The sequence below is a fragment of the Brienomyrus brachyistius genome, unplaced genomic scaffold (genome assembly GCF_023856365.1).
Source record: "Brienomyrus brachyistius isolate T26 unplaced genomic scaffold, BBRACH_0.4 scaffold46, whole genome shotgun sequence".
NCBI lineage: Eukaryota > Metazoa > Chordata > Actinopteri > Osteoglossiformes > Mormyridae > Brienomyrus > Brienomyrus brachyistius.
In genome coordinates, this window is record NW_026042321.1 from 2,479,269 (window position 1) to 2,503,120 (window position 23,852).

At 42.3% G+C, this 23,852-nt stretch overlaps 1 protein-coding gene across 8 annotated transcripts in view; it reads right to left on the reverse strand.

The window, feature by feature from the left end:
- LOC125723230 (disintegrin and metalloproteinase domain-containing protein 33-like) overlaps positions 1-23,852 on the reverse strand; it is a 64,979-nt gene that overhangs the window by 20,350 nt on the left and 20,777 nt on the right. For all 8 annotated transcript variants that reach the window (XR_007386820.1, XR_007386817.1, XR_007386816.1 and 5 more), the window contains exons 3-7: positions 14,913-14,989; positions 9,361-9,436; positions 8,042-8,118; positions 1,469-1,652; positions 1,026-1,091 (exon numbers count right to left, since the gene is read on the reverse strand). Coding sequence is in view for 1 of the 8 variants with exons in the window: in XM_048999640.1 (XP_048855597.1) it covers positions 1,026-1,091; positions 1,469-1,652; positions 8,042-8,118; positions 9,361-9,436; positions 14,913-14,989 (480 nt within the window). In the remaining 7 variants the exon portion in view is untranslated. The remainder of the gene's footprint in view (positions 1-1,025; positions 1,092-1,468; positions 1,653-8,041; positions 8,119-9,360; positions 9,437-14,912; positions 14,990-23,852) is intronic.

A 23,852-nucleotide genomic window follows, 5' to 3' on the forward strand; every position in this document is an offset into this window, starting at 1 on the left:
GAATTAGCTGTCCAATGCCATGTCACACATGGGTTAAACACAAGGGACACATTCTGTTGTTGTGCACTGTGTCAACAGTGACTAATAACTTCACCTATCTACCTTTATTGGATGCGTTTCGTTTTTCGCACCATTCTGTGTAATGTCTAGAGACAACTGCGTGTAAAAAATCCAGGAGATCAGCAGTTCCTATAATACTCAAACCACCCTGTCTGGCACCAACAAACAGGTCATGGTTGTCACTTAGATCACATTTTTCCACCATTCTTGACCTGTGTCTGCAAGGTTTTATATATTGTTCTGCTGCCACATGGATGGCTGATTATACATCTGTGTTCATGTTTCTGTTGCCATATCACTGTTTGGGCCAGGGTCCTTTTGTAAAATAGATCTTGATGTCAAAGGGTCTCCCTGGTTAACTAAAGGTAAATACGGTGAAATATATTAGTAATGTTTTATTATGTGCACCTTCATAGTGCCTTTATAGTGCATTTGTAGAACATCAATTTCACCTTCATAAGGCATTCAAAATGCATTCATAGTACACATTTTAATATACCTTAAAATCCTAACATACCTTAAAAGCTTTAATGTACATTAATAGCAAACATTATATGATAAAAACAAACATTACAATCATATAATTTGTTGTTAGTAAAGTATATTAAAGCACAATTCACACATGCACAAGTTGTTTTGTGTTTTTTTTTGTCTGTTAGAACTTTTTAATAACCAGAGAGTAGAAATCTGTTTCATTGTACTACATGTATAATGTCAATAAAGTTTCATTCATTCATTCATTCATTCATTCATTCAAACACACACTACATAAAGTCCCCCACACACTTAAGTTAATCTTCAGTAGGTTGTCCAAATTCACTTACCATTATTAGAAGTTTAATTGCTATTGATTCCTAGTTGGTATGATTACCCCGGGGCCGAGTATTACGTAAGAATTTGGTAACAACTGTGACGGACAACAGAATACATTACAGCACTTGGTGCTAGCAAAATACTTTTCTTACCAGTGTATGATCTGCCACAATGTAAAGCTCCATATATTTAGTAGAACCCTGTGTGTTTCTTCTCATCTGCAAAGATGATAAAAGTCAAGGCTGACACAGATGATCAAGTTTTTTGACCAACTGTTTTTTGCCGTTACTTTAAGGTTTATAGCTGCAGTGTAGCTGGAAATTACAAACAAGGTTACAAATGTTCAAAACGTGAAAAAAATAATGCGGGAGTGTAAACTGTGCCAGTAAGCTCGAGTCCATGCAATCAGCAATACGTTCATTAAATAAAAAGGAATGCAGAGTAGTTATTCATCCACTAAAATACATATCCATCAAATAAAACACATTTGAGATTTATTTCACAATTTTCACTTTTGCTAAATGATATTATAAGCCATTCATGGTATATTGTGTCCCGTGACCCACTGGAAATACCCCCTTTGGGGGATCCTTACCCTTCGATGCAAAGGCTGGAGGAAATCAGAGAAATGGCCAGGATGCTCCGTCTGATGCTCATGTCCACACGTCCCCCCTTGGATTCTCAGATGTTCAGTCCTGTACATCTTGTGATGGGGTGATTCCAACCCATTAATGGGCTCAAGGTAGTAACTGTTGTTGGCATTCAGCACAATCAGGCCCCTGCACAGGAAATTGGAAAACAGGACATACACAGGATGAGGCTTAAAATAGCTTTTAAAAAGTTTTACAAAAACGGCAAAGAAACACCACCGGCTCCAATTTGTATTTTCATCCTGCTGTCAGCAAACCTCTATCCTTTTTTTTATGGGAAGTGTGGGAGTAGATGGCACAAAGCCCAGAACACACCTTCAGATTTACAGTTTGCTTAAATAAAACAGAATATTCCTGTATACAAAATTATCTGCAAGGGGGACCATAACTGTTTGGAGATAAGCTAGCCTCAGAAACACAGTAAAAAAAACTAGCTATGCTAGCTGATGTTTACACCTGCAATAGCGAGCTGTAAGCCTCCCATCTAACCATTATGCTGTAGGTTCAGCCTAACTGTGAAGGCATAACATGTACAGTATAGGGACAAAAATATTTCCTAACAGAGCAACTGTGCCAGCAAATTGTTTCCAGGAACTATTTTAAAAAATCTGTTATGAGGAAAAAAAAATTTATAGAAAGAACTTCTGTTCCCAGACCATTTCTACTAGCCTGCACAACTTTATGTTCCCTGAATAATCTCAGTGTCGTCTTAGATTCTCACTTCATTTGAGAGGCGGTAAACTGTGCTAGCGTGGTCCTGAGAAGTACGTAAATATTTAATTGATGCGCTATTGTTACAGTATATACGTGACAGTATATAAGTTTCTATTGGAATAAATAATAATCGGGTAAAAGGAGACCTTGTGCTGGAACATTTGGAGATAAGCTGTGAGATGTTCTTTTGGTGTGATACGTGAAAAGAGTTTAATTTGTCCTCAGTAAGCTGTCATACCTGGCTTGAGTCAGAACTCGCTGAAGATGCTCTCAACCAAGTCATGCTCTGACTCCCATGAACACTGAGCATACATGATAGCTACTTTTCTAATTACAAATTATACAAATTATAATATATATATATATATATATATATATATATATATAAAAATATGATAGGCTCCGGACCCCCCACGACCCAGTAGGATAAGCGGTTTGGAAAATGGATGGATGCAGAGCCCTTAATCCTGAGCTTCAGGGGTGCCACATGATTGCTGACCTGCACTGTGATCTCCAAGCTACAAAGAACAAGATGGGATAGGCAAAGACACAAATGCCTATATACTTCTGCAAGATCAAGGAAGCATTGCTGTTAGGTGTTCTTATACAGCAGCTTCATTAGCACTTCATTAGCTATAGGAAATCTTCAAAAGCATAGTTTCAACTAAAGCACGGAGATAGCTCCTACAGAAAGCATTGTCACTACATTAAAAAGATTGTTACCAAATTTTTTGTTCTGTATATTATCTCTGTCACCTCTATATGCAAATAAAATCTCTAATTCCAATGAATTACAGCCAACTATTTCTTAAAATATACTGACTCCTATTGACTGTGTTCATGTCCTCTTACAATTTAACATTAATCACAAGGAAGCTCACGACGTATCACCTCATTTTGTGAATTAAGCTACATACATTTAATTCTTTCAAGTTCAAAGTGCAGTTCCATTATTTCCTGTATTGTCTTCTGCAGGATTTTCTTCCTTACAAATATCTACATTGGTGAATTCAGTATTTTGCATCTCTCAGTGGAAAACATTTTCAAAAGACCCATATCATATGGTGCCTATAAAACAAACTGCCCCGTTCATTCATTATCCTAAAACTATTTGTTTTGGTGATAATTCAGGTAAGTTTGAGTATTAATAGGTCTTGAGATAACATAGTATCCTAAAAACATTCAAAATATTAGTGTGTAGGCTGGTACAGATAAAATTTGTACAGAATGAAGATTTATTTAGAGTTTTTAAAAACATTTACAATCCAATCTTTTAATTCTTACAGTTGAGGCCTTCAGTATGTTCACTACCCTACAGTAGACTATCTGTAACCCATATCCAGAACACAGAGAAATGGAAGGGATATTCGGATTTTTGCATAAATGAAAGAATCTAACCTTCCCTTAAAACAGTACTGCTCCTCAATATCGGACGTAAAGATGCAATATGCCCTCCTGTGGGCCCACCACCTGCAGGGGGAGCCATGGGGGTTGGGTGCAATATGGGATGGTATTCAAAGGCAGGGGTCTCAATGGACCTATCGATGGCTACCAAAGCTGGGTCTTGGTACATGGAGTGTAACCCCTCTGGTTGGAAATAAGCTTGAGGTGGTGCAGGAGATACCGACTAGATATAGTTGGACCCACTTCAACATGCAGCTCAGTCACTGGAAGCGAATTCTTGGATAGGGACTGGACACTATTTCACGCTGCATAGTGAGGGTATGCTGGTAGTGTTTCGGCAGAGGCCCCTGTCCAGGAGATCTTTAACTCACACCTCTGGCAGAACTTCTCTTGCATCCTGTGGGCCATATTGCAGGACTCCATCGCTGAAGCAGCTGTGCCAAGCTGTGGCCATAAGCTTGTTGGTGCCTGTCATGGTGGAAAATCCCTGAAAGCAGTAGTAGGCACCAGCAGTTAAAGGGAGCGGTCAGGCTGAAGAAGGAAGCCGTCCGAGCTTGGTTATCATGTGGGACTCTGAGCAGGCCAAGCAGAAAGTGGCTTTGGGGGTTACTGAAGCAAAAACTCTGGTGTGGGAGGAGTTTAGTGAGACTAAAGAGAAGGACTTTCGGTTGGCCTTGAAAAGGTTCTTGTAAACAGTCAGGTAACTCAAGAGGGGGAAGCAGGGCTTTATCCATGCTGTTTACAGTAGGAATTGAGAACTGTTGACCTACAGTGGCTTGCAAAAGTATTCAACCCTATTGAAAGTCATCATAATTTTATCCATGACAAAAGATTTGTACACGTATTTGTCCATTCAATATTTTTATCGTGAAGTCTTATGCTGTAACAATACATTTCCAAAGTAAAAATGAACCATTTTATGTAGATATTTAACTGAATTCTCAAAAATGTAGTGCTTGCATAAGTATTCAACCCCTACACATTAGTAGTTTGTTGAGAACCCTTTTGCTGCAATAACTGTTTTGTTTTCTTTCTGAGGTAAGTGCGAATCAGATTTGCACATTGTTCAGGATTGATCCTTCCACATTCTTCTTGATGGAATTTATAGATACTCTGGGTTGGTGGACCGGCACCTCTGCCCCATTCAAATAGTGCAACAGATTCTCAACAGACTTAAGATCAGGGCTTTCACTCGTCCATTCCAGAACATTCACCTTTCTGTTTTTGACCCATTCCAGTGTGGTTTTGGCCTTATGCTTAAGGTCATTGTCATGCTGAAAGATGGCATGCAATATGTCCATTTTATTCTGGAGTGAATGTACATTGGCCAGTATGATAGAGGGAAGCGGTGGTCTGAAGGGTCGCCTCCTCAGCCTGGAGTGTAAAGCTCCTCACCTACAACTTTTCCCCGGGCGAAGCTCCGGAGGAAGAGCAACCACCATTCTTGAGGTAAAGGACGACTGCAGTTGGAGAAGCTCCCCCCTATTGTAGGTGAGTGGATTGTGGCCATTACCCATTGGTTTTAGCGCTGAACAGTCGTCGATGATCCAAAGGATTATGAATGTAATCCAGAAAACCTTCTTCAGGTTCGGCATTATAAATGCGTGGTAAATACAATAGATACGGTAGATGTAAACAAAACCGAATGCAGACTTACAAGGAGACGAGACAGACTGTGCCGTCGCAGCAGAGCATGCACCATGATCACCACAGCTGAGAGTGAAGCTAACCTTCATCTTTTCTTGCACTTCCTGGCAAACCCCCTGTTCCTTGGACTCGCTGGCTGGAATCGTTCCAAACATACTTGGATGCCCTGGGACTGCACAAAGTCAGCAAAGCTCAGAAGAAACAGAACGGAAGGACAGCGGATCTTTCGGACGCTCGGACCTGCAGAGACGTATGAAAATGCTATTTCGCTCCTAGGTTCTCACTTCGCAGCTCCACAAACTGTCATCCTGCGTTGGATCCTTTTTCACCAAAGGCGACAGCAGCCAGGTGAGTTTGTACACCAGTACGTGGCTAATCTGTGTGTTTTAGCAGGCCTTTGTAAATTTGGTGGCATGCAGGATGAATTCATTCGTGATCACCTGGCTGAACACTAACAAGCCTAAAGTTAGAGAGCGGCTGTTGACATCAGCAGATGATCTCTCTCTCGTTAGCGCTATGCAAATAGCATTTCAAATTGAAACAGCAGGAGAGTTCACATCTAAATTAGCTTACCCCGCTGCACAATAAGTATTTGCATCACAACCACCTGTTAGCGCTATTTCATCTGAAGGCTGTGGGAAATGTGGCTCATTCTCTCATGTTCCTAGAGCCCGGAACTGTCCTGCTCATGGGCAACGGTGCCAATGCTGCTGCAGAGCTAAATATTTTGCCAAAGTACGCCATTCAGCCCCTGCAAACTCCACAGCACTGTCACCCTCCACTGCTTTTACAGCTATTCACACTGTCGTCTCCCGATCCCTCTTTCCCCTGACAGACGGAACCTCACGGTTTTTGTGAGGCAAGCTGGAGTGTTTCGGTAAACGTGGGTCCCATTTCAGCTTAGTTCTGCCCTGCAGTTGCTTCAATAAGATTATGGCTACTATCTTTACTGGGATCCCTGGGGTGGTCATGTACCTTGATGACATAGCTGTCCATGGGTCTACAGCTGCCATCCACAATGAACGCCTCCATATGGAGTTTTTGAGGTGCTAACCTCACGCTTTGAGGTGCTAACCTCACGCTTAACAGCCAAAAATTTGGGTTTTCTGTACCTGCCATTGAGTTTATGGGATTCCACCTCATGGCTGAGGGCCTCATCCGACTTGAGTCTAATATTGAGGCCATTATTTCTGAACCCACAAATTCTGCCCAGGATGCCTTTTTCCTTGGCCTACAACCTGCGTTATTTGCCTCACTACTCTGCTACCACAGCTCCTTTGCTTCAGCTGCTGCTGAAAGATACATGTTGCATTTGGATGCCCTCTCATGCCCTACAGTACCTCTGTCACTTGTGTAACCTGAGCTATGGCACTTGGAGCTGTACTGTCACAGCTGCAGGATGGAGTGGACCGACCTATTGCCTTCGCCACCCGTGCTCTTGCCGCCACTGAACAAAAATATTCTGTAGGTGAACGTGAGGCTCTAGCCCGTGTCTGGGCCTGTGAGCGAAGGCACATGTACCTTTAGGGCAGGGCATTTAAATTGTGCACCGACCACCAGGCACTGGCAGCCTTGCTTGCAACAACTGGTACATGGCACAAGCCACTCCGACTTTACTGGTGGTCAGAGCAACTGCAGCAGTACAGTTTCACCTGGTGTTTCAGCCCAGGTCATGATAACGTTGTGGCAGATCTGCTGTCCCGCTCCACCCAGTGTTTCAGCCCAGGTCATGATAACGTTGTGGCAGATCTGCTGTCCCGCTCCACCCAGTGTTTCACCCCAGGTCACGATAACGTTGTGGCAGATCTGCTGTTCTGCTCCACCCAGTGTTTCACCCCAGGTCATGATAACGTTGTGGCAGATCTGCTGTTCTGCTCCACCCAGTGTTTCACCCCAGGTCATGATAACGTTGTGTCAGATCTGCTGTTCTGCTCCACCCAGTGTTTCACCCCAGGTCATGATAACATCGTGTCAGATCTGCTGTTTCGCTCCACCCTGTATCCTGCAGTGCCTGACTCTGTCTCAGAAGCCAGACCTCATCCAGATGTTGCACACACCCCTAAAGGCAGCTGTCTCTATCAAACTCCAGCTGGTATCAGAACAAGACCCAGTCCTCTCCCAGCTTCATACATACATTTGCACAGGGTGGCCGACTAAAGTTAATTAAACCCAGACAAGCTCACGAATTTGGCATATAAAAAGTTAAGGCAGTCTATGTATCGATGGACATATTTTCCTTATTAGCTATTATTTTCTGTGCTATTAAACGCTTTTGTTATTATTTTTGAAAACTTTATGTGTTAACTGGGATTTTATTCATCAGTTCCACTAATTCAGTTTAAATGAGAAACACGTTATTTTAAAGTGGAGGAAACTGTTCTGAAAAATGTAATGAGTCCATTGTTTAAAACCTACCTCAAAAGAAGGAACTGTCAGTCTAAATGCACAAAATAAAATTATCGCTATTTATGGTTTTCCAAGCTGTTAGCTTTTATTTTAGCTCATATTTCATTACTTTTCAGAGGAACAAATTGTCAATTAATTCTTTGGTTTCCATCTTTGAACAGGGCCACAACATTTACTTGTAGCCACATCATATCATTACTATGGAAAGCAGATGCTAAAATTCCCTTCACCAAAAACTCTCCACCTGGCTCTCCTAGACTAAGATTGAATGCACTGTGCCTTTAATATCAATTTTGAGTCCTCAAAGAAAAGTCCCTGTTCCTTACACTCTGGGACGTGTGACTCACTTGACTCCAGAGCATGTACTGAGGGTGACCCAGGAGTCAGAGTGTCCAATGACGTGCCCATGATAGTAGCAGTGATCCTGAAAACAAGAAAAGAGAAAAGGAGAGAAAGAAGATCGCAATGATTTGAATGCCATTGTTAGTTCTTTTATTGCATCAAAATCCCCATTGGTTGCTAACATATCCACATGACCATTTGAAAGACAGCGCAGCTGAATTTTACTACCAAGTTGCAACATAAAAGCACTCCCCAGGGAACAATACAATTTGAGAAAAACATCCATAAATTTACATTTCTCTAACCAGAAACTTAAAAAATATCTATTTGCAAAGTTGTATTCTGTTAAAAACTTTCTTAACATGACTGTTCAAAATTTCTGAGTGAGTCAAAGGCCTTAATGCATGATGGACTGTTATCTCCAAGAATAAGTATGATGATCATTTGTTTGATTAGCAATAGAGGCTGAAAGGCCGAAAAGTGAAAAGACAAACCGGTTAGAGCTGTGTGGTTGCTATCACCTATATTTGTAAAGTCTGAATGTATTTTCTTGTTCAGTAGATTTCCTATTCTTACTATTCCATACTGTGACTTGATCTTGAGAGGAGTTTGCCAAGAAGGCAACAACGTACAGAAGAGACACTACAATGAGAACAACCACTGCGGTCTGAGATGAGGTTGTTACAGAAGATGCTCCGTGATCAAGAGGAGACATTGTGGCCACTTGGGTTTGCTTCTGAAACCGCAGTAGCCATTTTCCAGCACAGAGCGTTTTTTAGCTTCTCTTCAAACATCCTAAAAGTATGAACTGTGGCCACAGTATGTCTGAGCTGTGTCTACTTAGATCTAGATAAAATCTGAAGAATTTACAAATGGATTACTCTATGCTTCACAACTGACTCCTGGATCACCCTCAGTGCGTGTGCTGGAGTCAATGCTTCACAACAACGTGAAAGACTTTCATTTTTTGTATATACGCACACCCAGTCGGAGAAAACGCATAATTTTTACAATACTGAATGCAAGCTTAGATTGTACATTTCTTATCCTACTATCTTACCATCAGCCCATTTCACCGATTTGCTTTTTCTCTGAAACAGGGGCTAAGGTGGGATCAACTTCACGCAGTTCTGGTTGTGATTTTGCTCTTCCAGTATTGATGGAAAAGCGTAGAGTTCCTTTTTTTTACTCTACGTCTCAAATGTCTCATGACTGTTTGCCAGGAGACTATGTAGGACAAAATTTCATTACCAAGAATAGCAAGCGGATGTCCAGAGAGGAGGAGGATGCGAGATGTGGTGTGGAGAGAAAGGCGCTCGCTTACCGTGTAATCAGGGATGAGGGTGACAGGCACCCCGTCTTCGTAATGAGTCTCTGTGAAATTCGGGCCCAGCAGCTGACTGGAAGAGGAAGACACAGGGATAAATAAATGTTCCAACACTGCTTTCCGTTCACTGTATCGTCAAAAGCAAGACACGGCACTGTTACATTGTTATATTATTTATTATTAATATGTATTATTATATACAATAATATATTATTGGTATATTATTTCGTGAACCACATGAACTCTCAACTACTAACCAGTATTTCTCAGATTATGTAATGATATTGATATACAATCACAATGGAAGGAATACAGTATCGTTTTATTTACTTTAAACATTCTTTTACTTCCTGTTGTGGAATTCCTGTATTTATCTCAAACTGTGAATGTGATTTAAGCACTTTCCATAACCAATTACCTCACCCACACACATCTAAGTATATTTTGAAACATTAAGATCTTTTTTTCCAAATTTAATGCATAAAGCATTTTGAATGTGTGAGTGGGGGGGGGGCACTGGCATAAAACTGATATTTTATGTTAAATGTGGGGGGGGGGGGCTCCAAACAAATAATTATGAAATGTGGCGGCAATGCCCATGTATCTAGCTAAAGTATATATGCCTCCATGTAATTATTTAAATTTTCTCCCCTAACATCTGTTAACATCTTCAACATCTTTTTGCAAGTCTTGGATTTTTTGCAAGTAAATGCATTGCATTTATATAGCGCTTTTCTACGCTTAAAAGTACTCAAACCGCTTTACAATTCATGCCTCACCCATACATTCACCCATTCATACACACATTCACACACCGGTGGCGGAGGCTGCCACGCAAGGCGCCAACCTGCTCACCAGGAGCAATTTGGGGTTCAGTGTCTAGCTCAAGGACACTTTGCTGAACGATAGCACTACCTCCTGCGCCACCATCTTCCCAGTAGCTAAAATCTTTACCCTGGAAGCCAAATTCCCAGTAATGATCCAATTCTGTGCTGGAAATTGAACAGCGGGATAGACGGGGGTGTTCACTTGCACTGTTTGCACGGCTATAAGCAGATCTGCAGCTTTTGACATCTTTGACACATTATGTAGCCCCATGGCTGCAGCGGTATGATTTGCCACAGCTGGGACACTGCTCTCAGAAATATAGGAGCAGGAAACCTATGCATCTCATAAGATGTTCATGATATAATGACAGAAGCATCTGTGAATATGCTCTCGAATCAATATCAAAACCCGTATATCACACTGCAATGTAAATTATCCTGACTCATAGAGCTTATATTTATAAAATATAAACCAGTATTGGTCACCTATTTAATCATAAAATAAATGCAAATAAATGCAAAATAAATGTCTTATGCAACAGGAACCAAATTGCTACTTAGTATTGCTCACTATGAAAACAAGGCAAAGGGCAAGACTAGTGCAGCTACTGAAACTATAGCTGTACTCAAAAACCAAATTAACAGGCTTCTTTCACAGTCACGCATGGCTGGCTTTATACTCTATTTTTACTTTGAAAGGAAACAAGGTATTTTTTCTTCCTCTCAAAATCCATAATTAATGCAATTAAGCTTTGTAATTGTCTTGTTTCTTTAAATGTAAAATTGATTTTCTTTTTCCTCCTAAAATTAAATTTCTGGAAAATTAGTGGAGCCACCAAAAAAACTACCAGAAAAAAAACAAAAAACTAAATTAAACCCAAAAACAAGTCTCCACCTGACGAGAGCCTCAAATCTAAAGAACCGGACGCTGACTTCTGAAGCATGACACGAAAGGGGGAATCGGAAGAGGTGCAGTGTACAAAGGAAGCAAAAACTTCCTTTTCGGTATTGAAGATGCCCTAAAGTCAGAGTCGGTGCTCTGACTGGCTTTGTGTAAATATATACAGATGTTTTGTATCAGGGTCTAGGTGCTCAGCCAAGGACCATGGGGGACAAAAACAATGTGTGTGTGAATACACTATCTACATCCAGTAGGAGGTACTGCTCTGGGACTCCCCCGACCCCAGGGTAACGTGTGGCACCCGCCCTCCTTTTGGGCTTCACATCAGTCACCAGTATGTGTCTGTGAGCAAGATGAGATATGTGAAAAGAGACATTCCAATGTAACTGTACTCATACTTGCACAAATGGCAAATAAAATATCATCATCAGGAAAGACTGCAAAGGGAGATACATGGGAGGAAAGATCGTACCAGGGGCGGAATCTGGGGGGTGGGGGGGAGCAGCAACAACCCTGGGCCCTGCACTCCAATATTTGGCTTAAATAATAATGTAGTATATCTTAAATTTTAAAATCAATCAGGTGGCGTGATACTCCTCTCCCACTTGCTTTTGTTTAGCATATTGTTGATGTTCCGTTGTTTTTAATTATCTTTCTCTTTCGCCTCCAAAAAATATCTCCTATGGCCCACATGTCAGGCTAGAGCCCCCAGAGAAGTTAGCCCACCCCTGGATTGTACCAAACAGGCTAATCCAATCAGCAATCAACAACAGCGTCAGCACAGGATTAGCACTCTATACAGGAGTGAACACACAGACACCAACAGCAACAAAACACCTACTATCACTCCTGCCGACTCAGCTGGGGTCCCCCTTAAGTTTTACTCCCATTTTTGCGATTTGTATACCGGTAGCATTCCCACATTCTCCCACCGAGGTCCTGCCACTGACGTTCAGAAACTACTTTCTTGGCAACTTTCAAAACATAGAACACAATAACAGAAAGATGTTCTCCATTTTAACATTATACGTTTTTGTTATGCCATTTCTGGGAGAAGATCTCTGATAGGTCCTGTGTAGTCTCTTTTAAATTCTTTTTTTTGTGCTCATTTTCAGTGGTTTCCTATCCATTTGTCAAGTGTCCAATCCAACAAGTTATCCCGATAAGTCAGTAACCCCGCTTCAAAGTATAGGTCACAGGTCTACTCTTTGCGAGAACTTGTAGACACATTTCCATTTAATCTTCCTTTTTTAATCCCGACTGCTTGCTTTCCCTCTTGTGCTTCAACGTGTCCCCTGGCCCAGTGAGTGAGTGTCCCGATCCCCTTCTGAGTGTTTATGCCTGAAGCGATATCCCTGCGTCTGCATGACTGCCTCCTTCTCCCTTCACTCCACAGCATAAACAGGATCCACCCCTTAGATTAACTTAGATTCATGTATAATGTTTTGGCTACTTGTTTGCTCAGCATTTGGGTCCCTTGTTCCCCATCTGTCCCATGATAACTGTACACAATTCCACATTAAAATTAAATGAATCATTTTTGACATTTATGAATAAATATACCCTCACATGTACATATGCTGGTAATTTGAGAAGCATCTCGTTGCGTCCTATGGGAAGGCAAGGTTGGACATCCAACCCAACCCACATCCAAACTGGCCCACCTACACTATAGATTAATCTATCAACTATTTTACACACACACAGTGTGAAACAACATTTTTGTTTTATTATAATGTGAACTGCACCCATAATCATGTAGTGAATTTAGAAATCAATCATAATTTCATTAAAATAATAAAAAAGATGTGTCGATTTAAAATATTCATGTTGAATAATCGCGGCAGCCCTAATTGTTACAGTATAGCTGCAAGTGGGGCAGAGGTGGGTTAGTGTTTTTTTTTTTTCTTTGCTTTTAGTGTTCAGTCGCCATCTGGTATATTGAGTATTGATGCTGGTGTATAACATTCAGGATAATTATAGTCTTAGTTAAAGTTGTATCCTGGGACGGCCTGGACTTATCGCAGCTGTTTTCGCCCCTGATGTTGAGATTACGTCATTCACTTTGGAAAACCGCCGTGCTATTCTACAGCCGTCGAGTTGCTGGACTGTACTGCAGAAGTGGTCGGGAATGCAATTTGTAATTTGACTGTAATTACCGTCCTGTTAAATCACATGAGAGGGCAATCTACCTTGTATCGGTTGTGTTGTCATTGTTTGTGTATTGTAAACTTCTTAAATTGACCTGCGGATTTGCCTTTCACCAGGTATGGGGGGACGAACCATGAGGAGGCTGGCACTCTGGGATTTTGTATTGTGCTACTAGGATTGTAATGCCGTGCAGTATGTGTGCACGTGTTTGTGTCTGTTACGCAGGTGCTTTGGTTTTGTTGGATTTATAATTTTTTTTGTGGTTTTGCCGCTAGTGCCTCCCCATAACTGTGTATAAATCTGAGTAAAGTGTGTCAGGGCTGAATCTGAGGTCCTATTTTAAGAAGCTGACTTCTTTAAGGGGGTGTGGTTTACCACACTGCCACACTCTTGCTCATATTCAGTGTATTGCTTTAAAAATATTTTTAAATATTAATATTTTTGTACTGGAACCAGGTCTTTGCTCCTGGCTGACGGTGGACCAAACCTGTGTGCCTCTAGTGTTAGGCTAGTAGGAGAGCCATTGCACGGATATCCCTGGGTGAAAGTACCAGGGTGGCGTAGCTGGTTATTCCGTTGGCTTACTCCACCTGTTTATGGCATTGTACCATCCACCACTGTAACAAAAGTACAAATTCAGTCAATAGATATACTTATATTTAGCCTTAAATGTGGAGAAAAGTTTTGGAAGTAACATTTTCCAGTGTGTGTGTGTTTCCCCTACAACCATCTGGTGTTAATTTTCGCCACTGGATAATATATAATTTCATACTGTTTTACACGACCGTTGTTTTTGTTTGCACTGTCGCCTCACACCTCTGGCACCCGGGTTCGAGTCTCCACCATGGCTCCATGTGTGTGGAGTTTGCATGTTCTCCCCTTGTAATTTTGGGCTTTCCTCTGGGTACTCCGGTAATTGGAGATCCTAAGTTGTCTGTAGGTGTGAATGGTGTGTGTGTGTATGTGTGTGTGTGTGTGTGTGCTTCTTAATGGGATGGCACCACATCCTGGGTTGTTTCCTGCTTTGTGCTCATAGCTTCCGGGCTCTGAAAAGCCATGACATGGAGTAGGAAGAGCGGGTATAGAAAATGTATGGATGAATACGATGAGTACACAGAGGTAAGAGCAGTGACAGATTTTCCTATGCTGCAGGTAAAATGTCAGGCACTGAGACCCTATATGGTGAGTCACTATTTGTGATTTTTGTATCTATTTGTTATCATATCTGTTAGTACTGTAAATATTTGTGAACTACTGAAGGAACTGCTGAAGGAACAAGTTTTGAACATAAGCGAAATAGTGATCACATGTTTGTTCATCAGTAATGAATTGTGACATATATTTTATCACTTAACTGCTGTATTTGTTCACGATTTGCAATTCAGTAGTGACTGAGTTGCTACTAAGTACTTGTTCACCCTCAAGTACAGTTTTACCAAAAAATATAACAATGGTTCCAGTTAAGTGGGAGACTGAGCATTGACTGCAATGTCAAATAAGCTACGGAAAACTTCAAAACATGTTTTTAATGTAGGATATATATCAGCCCTACCACCTTTCTTCACAGAACAGCTGTCCTGAAGCTGGAAGCCAGAAGCCTGAAGCCTTGATCACCATACGCTGTGTGCAGGGGTTTGCATGCGGACCTGAGGGGAGGGGGTGGCACTTACTCATTACGTTCAACCTGCAACAGCAGTTCTTTGCCCTGGGCCTCCAACAGTATCTCACCCCGGGCTGGGAAGCGGGTCTGTGGGAGGACAATGTGGAGACAAGGTGAGTGTGGTGTGGAAGTACTTGAGTGGCCTGCACAGAGCCCTGTCAACCTGACCTCACAAATGCTCTTCTGGATGAATGGGCAAAAGTTCCCAATGATACTCTAAAATCTTGTGGAAAGCCTTCCGAGAAGAGTGCCAGCTGTTATAGCTGTAGAGGGGGGGCAACTCCATATAGGTGCCTATGGATTTAGAATGGGATGTCATGAAGGTTCCTGCTGTACTGTATAAGTACCGGTGGATGTAATAGCCAGGTGTCCCAGTACATTTGTCCATAAAGTGTATATATACACATATTGTATGTGTGTGTGCATGCATGAGAAAGAGAGAGAGAAAGAGAGAGAGAGAGATCCAAGTATACCTTACATTGTGGGGACCATTTTCCCAGTCTTAATAAGGACAACATCGATTTTATTAAAAAATTGGTCACTGCAATAAAAAAAAAAAAAAAAAAAAAAAAAAAAAAATGCCGAAAGACTTGTATTTGGTTTGGTTACTTATGGTTAAGGTTGGGCTGGGTTGGGGTTAAGGGTGTCGTGATTGGTATTAGGATTTTTCCCACAGAAATGAATGGAAGGTCCCCATTTAAATGGGTATGTGTGTGTGTGTGTGCTTGTCACACCCTGCTTTTCTACAAGGAGAACAACAGTGGGGTAACAGTAGCCTACAGGCTGGATGGAAACCTCTTCAACATGAGGAGGCTGCAAGCAACCACTAAGCTGTACAGGTTGAAGGTCCTCGAGCTACAGTATGCAGATGACTGTGCTCTTGTGTCTCACACCCTACAGGACCTCAGGACTGTTCTTGATGCAGCAGTGAGGGCTGAACTGCTCTCTCGGCTCTCCCCATTGCTTTGAGGAAACAGTGGACTGCTTGTCACATGTTTAAACCCACACGCAGCTGCAAAGTGCGCAAAGTCCAATGCTGAAAATTGTGGCCGATTGTCAGTCACCAAAGTTTTGGGGATGCCATGCCTTGCAAACACTGATTTGAGATGAGTAATCGCAACAGAGGATTTTGCGGGAGACAGGCAAGCAATTTCAACATACCTGGAATAGCAATTGCCCTTTCAGTGTAAATAAATCCACTCCAAGCCTCTGCCATGGCCTCTAAGGGTATACAGTAGGCAGAAGTGACTCTCTGTGATTGTCCCTCTCCTTCAGACATATCCGGCAATTATGAACAACTTCATTCAGCTGATAGCTAAGGCCAGGCCACCACACAGACTGACGTGCCCAAGCCCTGCACTTGACCACACCTAAGTGTCCCTCATGGAGTTTAGATAGAACATCGTTGCACAGTGCTGAGGGTATCACAAGCCTTGTGCCTTTAAGCAACAGTGTGTCATGTACTGTAAGGAAAGTACACTCAGGCCACTATGGTTTTAGTGGTCCAACACACCCAGAGCGATCGGGCCACCCCTCCGTGCACCATTTCATCACTTGTGCGCCAGCGCTATCCGCTCCAAGGTGTTTCTTCAGATTGTCTAAGTACGAGCTGCTTGCAGGCAGGTTGTCCAACAGCACGTCAACATAAATGCTTGCGATCGCCATTAGATCCATGTCACCTTGGTGGGGCTTCGTCCGGACTGGAGCCCGTGAAAGTGCATCTGCATCCCATAAGTCCCTCACTGGAACATGCACAATAGAATATGTATACCTCATCAGTCGCATTCGGGAGCACTGAATTCTGGGAGGTAGAGTATCCAAAGCTTGTGCTCCAAGGAGACTGAGAAGTGGTTTGTGGTCCGTCTCGATCATGAAGTATATGCCAAGCAGATAATCTCTGAATCGCTCACATGCCCACGTTAGGCCAAGTGCTTCTTTTTCTACCTGAGCATAGCGCTGCTCCGTGGGGGAGAGGGAGCGTGATGCATGTGCCACAGGTTTCCATTCGTCGGCCCACTTCTGAGTGAGGGCCGCCCCCAACCCGAAGGATGAAGCGTCTGCTGACACTTTACTGTCCTTGTTGGGGTCGTACAGGGCCAACACCGGAGTTGAGGACAACTCTTCTTTTAAAAGCTGAAAGGCTTTAACCTGGTCTGGTCCCCAAACCCAATGGTTCCGTTTGGACAACAAGTCTCTGAGCGGCTTGTCCTTCTCCACTAGATGGTGGTGGTGGCATATTCAGAATGGCCTCTGTTTTGGCTGGATCGGGGAGAATTCCCTGGGCGGAAAGAATGTGACCGAGAAAGTTCACCCTACTCTTGGACAGGTCACACTTTTGCACATTCAAGGTAATGCCAGCCTTTTGAATCTTCCTTAACACAGTGTGTAAGCGGGCATCATGTTCTTCGTCAGTCTTCCCCCAGACGAGCACATCATCCATGTGACACAGGACACCATGGAGTCCCTCTGCAACCTCTGTCACCATCCTGTTCTGGAAATGCTAGGGAGCTGAACTTATGCCAAACGGTAGACGGTTACAATAAAACCTCCCGAAGGGTCTAATAAATGTAGTATACTTTGCCATCTCCTTTGTTAGGGGAATTTGCCACAACCCTGTATTGGCATTGAATTTACTGAAATCCTTAGCACTTGCTACGATAGGAAGTACGTATTTCTCTCTGCATACTGCTTCATTTAGTTTTATCAGATCAACACATAAACGAACACCACCATTCTTTTTAGGCACTACCACCATTCATGAGCACCAGTCAGTCGGCTCCTCTATTCTGCTGATGACGCCTATTCTCTCCATGCATTGAAGTTCCTCCCTGACTTTGCACATGAGGGGCGTCGGAATCCTCCGTGGCGTTTTTAAAGAAAAGGGCACTGCATCAGATCGAAGTTTGATAGCATAGGGCCGCCGTAGAATGCCTAAGCCGCTGCACAGCTTTGGGTAATTTCTCTTCCGGGTCTCCTTTTTAATGCTGTCAAGCCGAGCTACCAGATCTAAACTTGCAATAGCTGGCCTGCCCAGAAGAGCTGTGTGCAGGTTCCTTATCACATACACCTCCTCTGCTGATTCTGTCTGTCCTTTTCGCAGCAGAAGGTCAGTAACACCCCGCACATCAAGGGCTTGCCGACCAGGTCCCAGGTGTCTCCCCGTCACTGGTTTCAGTGCCGGTTTTGGGGTGCGTGAATAAATGTCATTAAACACCCACTCTGGAATAGCAGTCACGTCTGCTCCAGTATCGATCTTAAATTTTACTTTTGTGCCAAGCACCAGAATATCCACCATCCATGGGTCTTCTCCCGTGGACACAGAGTCCAGGAACACAATGTCATCCTCAGTTATCTCATGCACCGTTGTGGCTGAAGCACACACACGCTAAAAATGTTCCTTTTTACCACACAGGCGACAGTTCACCTCATTTGCCGAGCACGGCTGCCTAGGATGGGAAGGAAATTTGCTGCATTTGTGGCACCTGTTGCTGCCTGTCGCAAACTTTGCTTTGGCCGGTTTGAAAGCTCATTTGACTGTTGATTTATCCTTTTTGTGCGCTGTGCCGCTCTTAATTATTCTGTCGACGGTGCTGGCTCCTTTTCGGTTGCATTTAAGTCACCACGCAGGCTGCTTTGTTGTTGTTTCACTTCTTCTTACCATGCTTGTAGCTTTTTCCAGCGGCAGTTCTCTGTCTAGCTGCATGTGTACTATTCTGTCCCAGATAAGCTCGTCGTGTAGAGTATCGTAGCGACAGTATTCGGCGAGCGGGTACAGGGCCGTTATAAACTCAACAGTCTCGTTTTTCCCCTGCTTTTTAAAATTAAACCTGGCTCACTCGTAAATCACATTCCTTTTCACTATAAAGTGTGAGTCCAGTCTGTTGCACACGGCATTATAGGTACCTCTCTGCTCGTCCACGAGTGTCAGCCCAGATGTCGTCTGGCTCGTCGCCCATGCAGTAGATGAGAGTGTCCACCTGGTTGTTTTCCAGGGAAACATGCAGGTTGCTTGCCAGGCGAAAAAGCTCAAATCGCCGTATCCATTTGGGCCAATCTTGGGGCTTAGCGAAGTCAAACGGCTCCGGTACTGAAGGTAGCTCTCGGTCCGGTATTCTATCTGGCACCAGGGGTTGCAAGCTCCTCCAGGACGAATGCACAATGGCACGGCTGCAAACTTTCAGCAAAGCGCACTATAGGTAACGTCTTGGACTAATGTCTAAACTGTTCTCCCTATACTGCACCCCGGTGTGAGTGAATCGTGGCTACTCACAGTGCACTTCTGACACCTTGTTGTGTTGACTATTCTAATAAGCATGAGGGTAACACTGTAGTAGCATTCGGGGAACTTTATTTAATGCAACACCTTTTACATCGACCACATATCAGCCACTATCCTACTTCTGTCTTTTACCTTCCCAGCATCCCGCGCTTGGATCTACGTCTCGCCCTCAGGCTACACAACATAATATCCCACAAGGTCAGCAACCTTTTTAAAGCAAAAAGCCATTTTATCCTAAATGTCTGACCCAAGATTTACAAAGAGCATCAACGGATAGAGAAGAGGGTTTGAGATACGATTTTTAATGCGATATTGGTACATATGCATTTAACACAAAAAAAAACTTTATATATTTACAAAAAATAAAGAAAAACTATTTCAGGGAGGGAAGGGGGTTCTCAGTTTTAAATCACTCGGATGCGTAACAGCACAAAGGTGACTGTTAAGAATGGCTGAGAGGCCAGAGGCTTCGGGAACCAGAGAAGGGCATGGAGTTCTAAAAGGTGCAAAAATGTATTATCCTCTCTCACAAAAGTGCACAAATACAACGTATTAACAACAACAAAAAAAATCACCTAAAACAGGCTAAAACAACTTCTCCCTTTAGCAATTAATCTAACAATTATCTTCCTCAATACAATACATCCCACATACACAGTTCTAAAATATACCATCCAAAACAATTTCATTGAGATTTATTCATAATACCAACAAGGACTAAAATATCAGTTTTATTGTAATGTGCAAAAATTACCTGCCCCCCCCACTTGGTTTTACCCAACAAATTGTGAATACCCTTCCCCTCCCAAATCACACAATTGCAATGGTACAATCCATGGACAATCCTGGTTCGAATCCATATTTCAGCAATGCTACTTCAAAGTGGAAGGGAAATACCTAAATGTCACTCATAAGATATCTGCATCATCACTATCAGTATGCTAATGTTGGCCAATTAATATTAACATAACATGCGGTAGGGGCGGCATGGTGGTGCAGTGGTTAGCACTGTCGCCTCACACCTCTGGGACCCGGGTTCGAGTCTCCGCCTGGGTCACATGTGTGTGGAGTTTGCATGTTCTCCCCATGTCGTCGTGGGGTTTCCTCCGGGTACTCCGGTTTCCCCCCACAGTCCAAAAACATGCTAAGGCTAATTGGAGTTGCTGAATTGCCCGTAGGTGTGCATGTGTGAGTGAAAGGTGTGTGAGTGTGCCCTGCGATGGGCTGGCCCCCCATCCTGGGTTGTTCCCTGCCTCGTGCCCATTGCTTCCGGGATAGGCTCCGGACCCCCCGCGACCCAGTAGGATAAGCGGTTTGGAAAATGGATGGATGGATAACATGCGGTAACTTATAACAATATTGTCAGGATCCAATCCTTGACAGTGACTAATGTCACAATATTGTTAAGTTCTGTAGGGACAGTCCTTACCCTCACCCAAGTTTGTTTGGCTCTGCAGTTGTCTGCCCTTCATTCTCCATTTCACTACTTGTAACTGACCGAGCAGTGAAAAATGTCCTCACCACTCCGAAATCAGCCAGCTATAATATGTAAATTGGAGAAAATATGATAATTTTACAAAGATCTGGAAAGGCGTGGTGACAATTTACTACAAAAAATATATATGAAAGAATTAGAAATGCCAATAAACTTAATAAGCCTACATCCAATCTCAGACACTGAATAAATCTCCGGAAAGAATACCATTTGACTGGAGACATACTCTCTTAGAGAATGACTTTGAGGAAGATGTAAATTATGCAGTTCAGACATTACAAAAGCGTGTGACAGACCACCTCATTCACATGTATAGCTAAAGGAATACCTAAATAAAAAATAATAATAGTAACCCATAAATAAATTATTTATATTTAAAAAAGTATTATCATAATATGTTAAGACATAAAAATGCGTCTATCCTTCTGAGAAAAGCCGTAGCCTGCTATAGTATTTAAGACCAGATGTACTTCGGTGGTAACTCATTTCACATCGACAGTAACTGCAAATATTGTGGGTGTTGTTGATGGACCCATCTAACAGAGCTTTGAAGGTGAACCTGCCATTCAAAATACATTTTTCTTTGTTCATTATTCTCCCCACGCTGCCATCCGACACGCGTTAATGCTTAAGCTATTGCACATTGTGTCTGATCTTGATTTTTTGGAGTGATATCTCCGGCCAGATGGCAAGAGATCAAACAGTTCATGAGAGGCATGTGGAGAGTCTCACAATGCAGTGAGCTTTCTTCTTACATCTGTTCTTAAAAACGTTCTCAGTGGAGCGGAAAGAGACCTTGTGACCCTCTCAGCCATTCGCATCGTCTTCCTGTCTGACATACTGCAGTTTCCGTACCAAGATGACATACAGCTCATCAGGTGAAACTAGTTAGTCATTGGCAGCAGAGCTGCTCATGAAGAGTAGCTATCATTGTCAGTCGGCACATGGAGGTACATTCAGTTTCCAGGAAACAAACCAAAAATTATAAACCATTTAAAAATGTTACAGATAAGTACACTGGTAATTATTTTATATATTATTTTATATATTTCTGTCATTCTTGTTTAGTGGAATGAAGTTTGTTGATTTGCTTTTTTACCATTAATATTAATCATGCAACATAATTTGACATCATTTCTATGTATACAGCATAAGAACATAAATCCTTTAAACTGATTAAATGTACTTCAGTCTGAAAAAATGTGTAGTGCTCTTGTCTGTTTGGCACAGATGTAGTTGATGGTGGGGGCAGGGGGTCTATAGTGTCATGGCCAAAAGTTTTGGGAATGATACAAATGTTAATTTTCACCAAATCTGCTGCCTGTTTTTATTATGGCAATTTGCATTTACTCCAGAATGTTAGGAAGAGTGTTCAGATGAATTGCAATTCATTTCAAAGTCCTTCTTTGCCATGAAAATCAACTTAATCCCCAAAAAACTATTTCCACCGCATTTCAGCCCTGTGTCATGCCAGCAGTAAAGCATCCTGGGGTTGCTTCTCAGCCAAGGGAGTGGGCAATTTTGCCTAAGAAAACAGCCATGAACAAAGAATGGCACCAAAACATCTTCCGAGAGCAACTTCTCCCAACCATCCAAGAGCAGTTTGGTAACAAACAAAGCCTTTTACAGCATGATGGAGCTCCGTGCCATAAGGCAGAAGTGATAACTAAGTGAATGGGGAACAAAACATCGACATTTTGTGTCCATGGCCAGGAAACTCCCCAGACGTTAATCCCATTGAGAACTTGTGGTCAGTCCTCAAGAGGCGGGTGGACAAACAACAACCCACAAATTCTGACAAACTCCAAGCATTGATTATGCAGGAATGGGCTGCCATCAGTCAGGATTTGGCCCAGAAGTTGATTGACAGCATGTCAGGGTGAATTGCAGAGGTCTTGAAAATGAAGGGCCAACACTGCAAATACTGACTATTTACATAAACGTAATTTGTCAATAAAAGCCTTTGACACTTACGAAATGCTTGTAATTATACTTCAGCATATCACAGAAACATCTGACAAAAAGATCTACAAACAAATACTGAAGCAGCAAACTTTGTGACAACCAATACTTGTGTCATTCTCAAAACATTTGGCCACGACTGTAGATATGTGGTAGAAGCCAGCAGATGTCAGTGTGTCAGGAGAGGGCAGCTGTTATTATTATAGCAGTGGTAGTTGTGTGCAGCTTATCTCGGGCCATCCTGGATCTTCTGTACAACCGACTACTCTGCCTGGATCACCTGCCTTTTGTACTGGAAACCACTTGTATGGTATTTGCTGTTAAATACTGATTATAGCTCTCAGTGCATTGTGAAGTATCCCTACTATGAGTTATACTGCATACTGAGTATACTATATTGACCTTTTGCCTGATTACCTGACTTTGTTTCTTTGAATCACGTTTCAGTTCTCGGTTCCCTCAATTTCGTTTTCAATCAGTTTTGCCCATTTACTTTGATTTCTGGATTCTTAGTAAAAGTAATCCATCGCTACAACAAAAAGGTGAAAACACACTCTTGTTAGCAGTAACTTTACTGATGCCTGCATGACTTCTGCTGACTTCTGCTTCTGCATGACTAGTGCAATATCCTGTGGAATATTTTGAATGCTGTCACTTCTCTTCGAGGAGCTAGCCTTGAGCTCGCAGAACAGATTATATTACGTGTTGCTCGAATCGTTGGCTTGACTTGACCTGGTTGCATGGTTTTTAAATTTTGTCTATTCAGAGCAGCCTGTCTTCAACACATTGACCACATGACTTTTCAATATAAATATAGAGAAAAAAATTAAGCAAAAAATCAGTCCTTTCATAATCTATAAAAACTGAGCCCAAATCTAGTTTGGCTGAACCGATTGGTTACCAAGGAGACAATCACTTATATGTGCTGGGTAACAGTGATAATTTAGGAGAAGTTTTACTGCAGATACACTGCTTCTAGGAAGAGAGTCTAGCATATGTCACTGAAGCTAAAATTAAATATCTCTTCCTATGGCGCTGGAAGTGAAAAGACGTAGCATTTAAACTCTGCAAGAGAACTGACAAAACGAGAGCATTGCTCTAGAGTTTCCGATCAGGGCCCCTTACACACATTTCATGGGAAAACGTTTTTCGTTGCGCTTTCGTATCCATTTTTAATCTTTCTTGGTAATTCAATACCAATAGATCTAAAACTT